The sequence below is a fragment of the Astatotilapia calliptera genome, chromosome 10, assembly GCF_900246225.1.
Source record: "Astatotilapia calliptera chromosome 10, fAstCal1.2, whole genome shotgun sequence".
NCBI classification, from domain to species: Eukaryota; Metazoa; Chordata; class Actinopteri; order Cichliformes; family Cichlidae; genus Astatotilapia; species Astatotilapia calliptera.
This window is the reverse complement of record NC_039311.1, coordinates 17,922,291-17,932,773: the sequence shown is the minus strand read 5'-3', so window position 1 is coordinate 17,932,773 and position 10,483 is coordinate 17,922,291. Positions and strand designations below refer to the sequence as shown.

Genomic DNA, 10,483 nt, shown 5'->3' with positions numbered 1-10,483 from the left:
GAGACTGATGGACAGATTAAGAGGCAGGTGGAACACAGAAAGAGAGGTGCAGACTCCATGTGAGATGGGAGGGAGAGCGAGATAGAAAGAAAAAAAGCGAGGTGGGTGATATGTGACTATCTTCACAGGAGGGGAGATAGATTAACCCTGAACTCCACCTGCCTCCGGACGCAGCAGAGTTTTGTGTTGGGTCAGACAGATAGTATAAAACCCTGTGTGTGGGTTTAAACTGCATTATTCACAGTTGCTACAAAGTCCTTCAACTTCTTACCCCAGCTGCTTTTTAAAGTGATGGACAATATCAAGCGTCCACGCTACAGGGCAAGGACAAAGATTAAATAAGATTTTAAATGGAACTGCCATCACCCAGGAGCATTGCAGTTGTACCACAGTACATAATCTGGCACCCGCATCTGTGGGCAGCAGCTGTGCAAAGCAGTGAATGCTCATAGTCAGTAATGATTTTGTACAGCAGTGTGCAAACCTCCCTGTGCTCCTCACTTTCATAGCTAACAGAGTTAAGCCTATAAGATAATGGTTTTATATACTGGCTTGTCATTTTCATGCTAACTTACTAATGAACATCCATCAAAGAGAGAAGGAATAAGAAGAGAAGCTGCACACTGTGAAAGAGAAAAGAGAAAAGCCATTTAGTGAATAAACAAATGTCTTAAAAATGCAACATTAAAGTGGGAGAAGTTGGAAAAAGGGATATTTTGGATAAAAGAATTTTTGATGCAACAAAAAGAAATCTAAGAGAGAGCAATGTGATTGTTGTTTTATTAACAAACACATACTAGACAAGACAATGCCTAGACTTTTGTAAGAAATAAGTCAACACAGACAAGGTAACGATTTGGTTTGGATACTCTATGTGGGCTGATTGTATTTACTCTCACAAAGGCCCATTTTGAACCAGGAGATTTTAAGCAACATAATAGTTTTATAGTTGCATTTCTCACAGTATCCTCTCTCTGTGTGTTGCCAGAGAGATGATCAAGGTGCAGGTAATGTCTTTGATGTGATGAGACGCTGTGTTGAGTCATGATAGGAAATCTAAGCACCTAACACCAACTGACACCCTCAGGCTTAGTGGACTGTTTTTACAGCGCTCACCTGCTTTAGATACACACACTTGTGTCCTTTACTTGGCTTATTTGGATAATATGTAATTATGAGTAAGTCCGGCATGTGTCAGTCATGTGCCAGCTGGAGGGAGGATGAAGGAAAGATCAGGTTGGCTCTTAACTCAAGGTTAATGAATGACAGATGATGCAGGTGGGATGAAGGAGAAATCCAAAATGACAAAGTAAATGCAGGAACCATTTGAAGCGAATAAACAGAGCAATTCAAGATCATAAAAAGTATCCAGTCATCAATGCATGTGATCAAATGTAATTGCAGCATGTGCAATGATTTGCATAATGCATACACAGGACAGCAGTAAGCTTCTGCTAATTTGGCACGTGTGCCGGGCCTGTCAGAAATAATGACACACCTGAGGATTAGACCAAAACTGGTCACTCACTCTCAAGTTTACAGATACACACACACACACTCTCTCTCTTACTGTAGTCAGGAGATAGGGATGGGCAGCCTTGAGAAAATCAATTACGAGGTTCAGTGTCAAATTAAAGAGCATGGTGAGGGCACCGTATCCCAGCAGCAGCCTGTGAACAGCAGCCACCACTAAATCAGCTCTCAGCTCTGGCAGATAGAGTGGACACCCAGGTTGTGGAGGAAGCAAAGAGGTCTTGAGAGGATAAGAGGAGGATTGAACAGATGTCCTTGTGTGTTTGGAGGAAATACTGTCTGCTATGTTTTAAAAAAACAACCTGACATTAATTTCTGCTTATCAGCAGCAACAGCAGTAAGACCATTTTCCAACATTTGTTATCTTGTTGTGCCCTGTTGTTTCTGTGTCTCGGTTTCTTGTTCTCCCTCTCCCTCTGTCTATATTTACATCCCCACCATAACCAGTTGTGTCCATTTGTTGCTGATGGAGTGCTCTTGAGAATGACAGCGCACTACAATCAGCTCCAGACTCCCCCTGGTGCTGTGGTCTCTGTGATAAGCACCAGTCTTCCAACTGTCCTTAAATGAGTAATTTTTAATTTAGTGAAATCACAAATTGAGAATCTAATTTTCTTGTCAGGTTTGAGGAAAGATCAATACCAATATTATACTGAATTTTATTTACTTAGGGTAAAAAATCAATCATAATCAATAGATTGTATTTACACTAACACAATTTCTGTGCAGATGCTTTTGCTCAGATAATCTGATTTACTTTTAAACTGGAGTTTGTTTGTTTTTTTCATGAGTTGGTACTCTTATTTCCATTTTATGTAAAGTTCTATATCAAAGTGCATAGTGTTGTTTTGGGCAAGAGTGTGGTTTCAACTATGCGTCAGTTTGGAGAAAGAGTCAAACCAAGTCCACGAAGAACTGGCTTTCTAAGACTGGTGTGAAAGATTCTAGTCATGTATAGCCCTGCTGTCAGTCTCATCCAGTGGCTTGAGATGAACTGATGAGCAGTGAACACACATCACCGCAGCCAGAGTCCAACTGTTAGGATAAGACTACAATCAAAATGAGATTACAGATACATGTTTTGCTGTATAAGAACAGAAACACACACAAAGAAGAAAAAGAAAGCCAAAGTTTGATTTAAACTTTTATGTTGTTGATAGGCCGTTGTTGTAAATTTGTGACGGATGAAATGAACAGAAACAGCAGCAGGTGGGAGAGTGAATGCTACTAGAGTTTCTTTCTTTCTCTGCCCTAGTTTGTCATTTTTCTGTTTCTTTTGCTCTCCAGTTCTTTCTTTTTCTTCTTTTTTTCCTGCCCTCACTTTCCTTCTTTGTTTGTGCCCACAGAACTTACTGCAGTGCTCTGCCGTATGGAGGCATCCATGCTACTGACCCCTGGGCAGTCTCTGACTTTCCCCTTTTTCTCATCTTTAGATCTTTAGTTTCTTAACATTTAAAATGGAATAAACCTCTTTCCTCCTCTGTTCTCTCCTTCCTTTGATCATTTCAACTTAGGCTACTTCCTTTTGAACACAGAACAACACAATATCCCTTAGAGTCAAGTACTGCTCTGTGGAGCTGTCCAGGGTGCTGAAGCTCTAGTTTGTTTATTAACTAACCTTTTGACCAACACATAATTATGACTGAAGAATAAATACTCCTGGCACATTTGCACAGTTTCTGCTTAATATACAAGCTACATTGAACAATGTACTCTGCCATGGTACCCTAGGACTAATGTTTCCAGATTCCTTACTGCGTAATTAGAGTATAATTCACTTCATCCTCATTAGTCCCAGAAATAAATGTAAACATCAGTTTTTTCATCCTCTGGTTTCTGGGTAAGTAATGAGACAAAATGACCGATCAGTCCCGCATGTCACTCCAGCATCACAGGCCAATGCAAAACTCTGATTTTGGAGCTGCTTATTTATTCAGGCTTATTGATTTGTTTGCCAACTCTGTACTGTAGACGTGGGGAGCGTGACCAACTCTCCAAAAGTGAGTTTTCTTTTTGTGGAAAATTGATTAATTGGAAGGAACTGACCAAGGCCCCATTAAACATTCTGCACTACCCAGGCATAATTACAGCAACTCATTTGCAATGAATGCAAAATGTAATTCAAGCCTATAATAATGTAATAATGGAAACAGCATGAATGGGGAGGGGGAAAAAAACCAATAGCCTTGGAGATAAATGACTGTACAGCTATCCAGTAATGGTAAACAGTGTCCCATTTAAAATTTGTAGAATGAGCTCCATGGATTCAATGAACAGTTCTGATTATTACTGTTATGAACATTAATATTTTGTTTTTGGTATTGAGGATTTTTCACTGGTGAGCATTTAAGAGAGTATTTCTTCAGGAAGAAAAGCTAACATTAACATTAAAGTCCATCCTTCCAGTGATTCCAACCATTTTCAGGGACTCATGTGATCTATTCTTCTTCATATTCCCTTTTTAGCAAAACAATGAATTCTAAAGGAAGAGGGCTCAGAAGAACATTAAGCTTGCCGTGCATATCTCTCTCTCTCTTCCCCTCTACCCCCCCCCCCCCCCCCGCCCCCGCCCCTCCTCTCTGTGACAGACGTCAAAAATACCACCAAGGGAGCGCGGATCAGAAGCTTTCCACGCAGCCACACTTCACACTTGGCCGTCTTCAGCCGTTCTCATGCGTGCAAATCTCAAACAAAACTCATCTTTACTGCAGAAAAACACGACTCCAAGGTGACAATGAAGAAAGCCGTTTATTTCTATCCCGTCTGCTCCAAGTAAAGGCAATACGTCCGACTGACACGACTTTACACGCCTGTGAGAGGATCGGTCACCTTCTTTGCAACACCCATCGGCATATTCCTGTTTTGAGAGAAGGGGGGAAAGAGGGAGAAGATGTGGATCTTTTACAGTTCGGACAATTCAAAGTGTATCTTTTCTATTTGGAACCAGTGGTGTTTGTATTACGCAGCAGTGATGTGTTTGTTGTTTTCGCCCGTAAGGATGGACGACGCGTGCCCGTCGTCCTGCATCTGTACCAGGGGCTTGAGGACGGTGACCTGCCGTGACGGGGACTACACCGAGGTACCCAGAGACATGCCAAAGTGGACGTCCACCTTGACACTTACGGGGAGTAACATCTCAACTTTACAGCGTGATGCGTTCATGACCAACGGCACGGAGTTGGAAATGACAACACTCTCTCTGTCCTATAACGGGATACAGGCTATTGAACCTTACGCCTTCCTGGGGCTTTCCCGGTTACATTCGTTGGATCTTAGCCACAATCAGTTGGAGTTTATCTCATCCAGGGCTTTCCATGGATTACCCGATCTGCGCTCTCTTAACCTGAATTACTCCGTTTCTCCTGCGGCCACCGCGCAGCTCTCAGATGCGCTCAACACACAAAGTTTGCGCAACCTGCACAGACTGGAGTTGGCGGGAAACAAGCTGACGTCTATCCCCCTCGAGAGATTAGATGTCTTTAACCTCCACGAGTTGGTGCTGATTAATAACTCAATAGAGATCATCGGGGAGGAAAATGTAACCAGTTTGTACCAACAAAGGCGCATACGCGTCTACTTGTCTTTAAATCCGTTTCGGTGCAGCTGTGAACTGGAGGCGTTTTACTACTGGCTGAAGAACTCGTCCCAGTGCCTGGATGCAGGGCGTCTCCTGTGCAGCGAGCCAGAGGCTAAGAGGGGGATTCCCGTGGAAAAGCTCCGGGGAGAGGAGGTTGATTGTATGAACGAGAACCTGGAGGCGGTGTCATATGTTTTCCTAGGTATAGTGTTGGCTCTCATCGGGGTGGTGTTCCTGATGGTACTTTATCTCAACCGGGGAGGCATCAAACGGTGGCTCAACAACATCAGAGAGGCCTGCCGTGACCAGATGGAGGTATATCATTACCGCTATGAGCAGGACTCTGACCCCAGACTGGCCAACGTGGCTGTTTAACCAGTCGAAACATCAATCCAGTGCTACATAGTGTGAGGACAGACGATATTACCAGGATAACTTATTTATCAAAGACTGTGGCCTTGACCTGTCACAACTACAACTGATGGTTTTTTAAAACTAGTTTCATCACGTTCAGCCCATGAATTCACTCTGGGAGATGCACAGAGCCAAAGGCAGTTAAATATAAGTAACTGTTCATCCAGCACAACTAAATACTTCAATCTTCTCAGCAGTGTTGTACATATTGTATATAAGTATCTCCTCATAGCAGAAATGCTTTCCATCTGTTGTGTTATCTTACACAGCCCCACTTGTTTAGTATTTACCCTCAGTAACCGTCCAAAGCGCACAGTAAAGGTCCATCAAATTTCCAATTTGAAAAGCTGAGTCAGCGTTATTACCCAAAGCTGCGGCCCCTGCTTAATATTTTACATTCAGGAGAACCTGCGCAGAGAGCAAGACTGCTTTTAATCTACCAGGGAGTGCATATTGTCAGAAAACTGTCAGAGAAGGAAACTCATTTGGCATTTTTTTTATGGAGTGCCATGTTTGTGGAATATGTTACACACCATGTTTTCACGAAGACCCTTTTATCTCAGAGAAGAACGTGTGTCATTTGACACCAGATCAGCTTATCAGTAAAACTGTGGAAAAAGTGAAAGAGAGACCAATTTTAACCGTGCATGTGATTCCTGTAGGCATAGAAAACCAAACAAAACATTAATAAAAAGCCAAACAAAAAAAAAGAAAAATCATGAGTTTGCAGTGTGTCTGTACATTTTATCATCACTGTCAGGGAATGTAGACTTCATGCAGCACTATGTCAGACATTAAATGTATTTTTTTCCTGCTGTGTTTCTGAATGAGTGTGCAAGCTCCCGGTGAAATTTGCAGAACATGTGACTTCACAAACTAAAGTGAGGTGTCACATTGTCATCGGGGTTTAAGGACTAGAGGGAAAGACTGGAGAGATATGACATAAAAGTGCAGTTGTGTTAATCACATCAGGACTGTGACTAATAACCTGTAAAGACTGATCATGGTAGTCGGTATCTTTATGGCTCACGGCTGATCGACCTTCTTAGCTAAAGGTCTCCATTACAGTCAAGGTCAATTACTAAAGAAAAACAAGGTAGAGGGAGGGCCCAGGTGGATCACTGTGTGTATATGAAATGAAAACAAACTGTAGCTATGGATTTCTAAACAAGCAGTAGGTTATTTTCCGTTGTCAGATCATTAGTGGAAGGTAAGAGAGTGAGTAAATCAACGTACTGGGCATACCAACTAACCAAGGAATCAGTGTAGCAGCTGTTCCTCCCTCATAAATCATAACAAATGTGATTAATACACCTGATTAAAGACAATGAGGCGAGAAAATTAGAATCATCCACACCGCACTGGATGAACAGTTCTAACAAAAGGAGCGAGGTGATGATTAGCACTTTCCGGTGGAGAGAGGGATCAAGCAGTGACAGATCACTGTGATACAGATGGCCCCCTCTCTAGACAAGCTACAGTTATTTATGTCTTCATCTACAGATTAAAATATTACAATATCTGCATGTTTAACGTAAACTTCCAGTTAAGGGATTAGATAATGAATACATGGACAGATTTTTTTAAAGCCATTTTATTATGTCAGCAGGAGGACGCACCTTTACGTAACAAAAGACTGTGACACCGTGCCACTTCGTGACATGCCACTGTACCATACGCTGTCATGTTGCATATGAAGTCTGAGGTGATAAAGCTAATCACCAGGACAGCAGTGTTCAAGGATAAAAGCTTTTGTGTGCTGTATATGCATGTTCCACGTCTGCAGCCATGCCAGCGGCTCTGCGAGGCTGCACTGAAACACATTGGCGCTTTGAGCTCAAAGCTACCAGCAGTTCACATGTTCACTGTTATGATGCTGATGTCAAGCGCGTATAATTTACAATATTTACAAACCTTAGTTTAGTGCGTTAGCATTTGTCAGAGTTCACGAAAATGAAGATGGTAACCATGTAGATTTGATTGCTTACATGTATATCGAGTCATGAAAGGACAAACTGGACTCATGAACATTTTAAGATCTTTGGCATTAGATAAAAAGTTGGAGGATGGTGACCAAGAATGTTTTATTGCTCTCCAGCATTTCAGTTTGTGGGAAAGTGGTGGGGCAGGCCATCCCCGGAGTAACATTACCACTGTGCCTGAAAATGAAGAATCCAGGCTTAAATTCAAAGTGAGCACTGTTGACAAGTAACAACCTATAAAAGTCCATAATTTGAAATGTGTGTTGTTATTCTGTCAAAACCAATTTTTTTAGTTGTTCTTAGAGATTCGGCTTAATCTCATAACAATGTGCTACATAATGAAATGCAAGATTGCTGAAAGCACACTGTCTGAATTTTTCAGGCCTTTGTGGTGTTACTACGAGGTCCAGAATATGAATAATGGATGTGTGGATTTTAAGCCGTTGTTTACAAATGCAAATAAATGTGAAAAAGCTAATGAAATGCTAAATCATCCCCAGACTAATGGTTCGGGGGGTTGCCTTTGGGCAAACTAATTCTGTTCTTAGACATTAGAGAACACAAAGCATTTGATAACAACAGTAATAATAATGAAGGAAGACTGATGGAATATAGGGGATAATGTTATAATGAGACAAAACTGAGTTTCTTAACTTACAGTATGTGCTTCTGGTTTCAGTTTAAATGCTGGGCTTGTGTGCCTTTAAAAATCCAGAAGTACAAACCCACACAAACTTGACTAGAGCCAGTTGGGATCATATATTTCTATGATATTCACAGTTATATCCCCCATGATCAGTCCTGCTACTTCATTTAGTCAAAATATAATCTCCTTTGCAATTAATTTTATTCCAAACTGAAATCAACATAAATCAATGATCTTCCTAATTTCTGTTTAATCCCGACCTTGACTATGTCTCCTTTATCTTTCTTCTGCGTGTTCTCTGCCTCTTTGACCATCACCTTTTTCTATTTTCTGGAGTCCTGGGCCATAAATAAACAGGTGGAAACAACAAACATCTTATTTTGTCTTATTAAAGTATCCAGACTTGCTTCACAGCTCAGCGCTCTCAGTTTTCTTTACCCGTCATTTCTCCTCTTTTTGGTTTCTTCATTTTTCTACATTCTGCTTACAATATCAGACCTCTGTACGCTTGCACCCCCACCCTTCCCCGCTCTGCCTATTCGCTCCCTCCGCTCCTCTTCATTCAGGTAAATGACTTTATCCAGTTGAGTGACTTTGTAAGGATGCAGAGACAGGGTTTAACTGAGCCCAGCAAAAGGGAGGGACAGAGGAAGAAAGATAAAGAAAAGGGGAACAGAGAAAAGATTCATTAGAGTTCTACTGTCCAGGCTACAAATGCCCTTGCCTTATGCAAAACGATGACTCATCGCCTTGCTCTATATATGAATGTCTGGGAAGCCAAACACAACTGCTGTCTAAGAGAGACCAAACAGCAAAAATGTTATCTTTGAATATTATTTAACTCAATCATGAGCACCTAAACCTTTTTAAATGACCTCTGTCATTCTTTCATAGGAGCATTTGGATGTCTCGCTTTGCAAATGCATCACTAGATGTGACAAAATCAAGATGCAATGAGTCACAATCAAATAAGATGTTTGCACCCTGTCTCTGTAAAACTGGTTTCCTGGTCTGCTGAGTGTGTATGGAGATGAGTCTGCCAGTTTGTATTCTGTTGATTACTGGTTATTGATTGCTTCTGTTTGAATATAAGAGAAACAGTTTGGCTTTGTAGGATTGTAGGATATGGGAAGGAGCAATGTTGCTGCAGACTGGGGTAGACTGTAAACACAAGCGAGTTAAACTTATTATAATGTCCAGCAGCTAAAGGGGGTTTTCAGTGGTAATGTGTTTAATGAGTGCTGAATGGCAGTTTTCCTCATGTGGAATAATGACCGAACAGAAAAAAATGACATGCTGTTACCTGTTTCTGAGTTTTATACATGCTATCTACTCAAACCCATAGGTAGCGTTTTTTAGTACACCCAGGCTTTGTTCACTTTGTCTTTAGAATGACCGTAATTCCCGGTGGCAGAAATTCAACAAGATGTCTGAAATATTCCTCAGAGATTATTGGTCCATATTGACATGATAGCCTCGCACAGTTCCTGCATCCATGATGTGAATCTCCTTTTCAACAACATCCCAAAGGTGCCATATCTGTTGACTGTGGAAGACATTTGAGGATAATGAAAGTACTTCATTTTATTTGAGCTTTGTGACATGGCATTGAAATGTGCTCAGTTGATACTAAGGGACCCAAAGTGTGCAAAGAAAATTTCCCCACACCATTATTACACCATTGCCACCAATATGAGCCACTGACAGATGCATCATGGCGGGATGGAGCCATGCTTTAATGTTGTTCATGTCAAATCTGACCCTGCCATCCAAACGTTGCGACAGAAATTGAGTCTCTTCAGACAAGACAACATTTTTCCAATCTATTGTTACATTTTTGTGACCCCGTGTGAATTGTAGCTTCCACATTTTATCGCCACAAGTGATTAACCTCAAATTGTTTCTTCAATTTGAGAGTCATAACTTTGATTTAGTAGGATTTCAGAAATTTTTATTTTAGTCCCTCTGTTTTGTATTGAACAGCAGGACTTACTGCTTCACTTTTTCAACCATGTCCATACTGCAGGAATCAGAGGACAGGATGAGGCAGAAAGGATTTTACTCCAAACTATGGAAGGGGAGTGAATTTTACTGTTGTTTGGGGGGTGAGGTGGAGGAAGGTCAAACATCAGAACAGGAAAGTGAAAACTCTGAGCAGCTAAAAGTTTGATTTCTTCTTTTATCCTTTCAACTTATTTAATTGATAATATATATGCTAAAAATGCATTAAACTGTACAAGTCTCTCTTTTTCAGGCCATTATCTGTAAACTCTAGAGATGCTTGTGAGAAAAAAATCCCAGGAGTAGTAGTTTCTGCAAAGCCACCTCACC

General features: G+C 41.1%; 1 protein-coding gene across 1 annotated transcript; it reads left to right on the top strand.

Annotated features, from left to right (window-relative positions):
- The first annotated feature begins 4,152 nt into the window (after positions 1-4,152).
- tpbgl (trophoblast glycoprotein like) lies at positions 4,153-6,216 on the top strand. Its single transcript, XM_026182339.1, has one exon. The coding sequence runs from the start codon at positions 4,424-4,426 to the stop codon at positions 5,483-5,485; it is 1,062 nt and encodes a 353-aa protein (XP_026038124.1). The 5' UTR covers positions 4,153-4,423; the 3' UTR covers positions 5,486-6,216.
- The last annotated feature ends 4,267 nt before the right edge of the window (positions 6,217-10,483 follow it).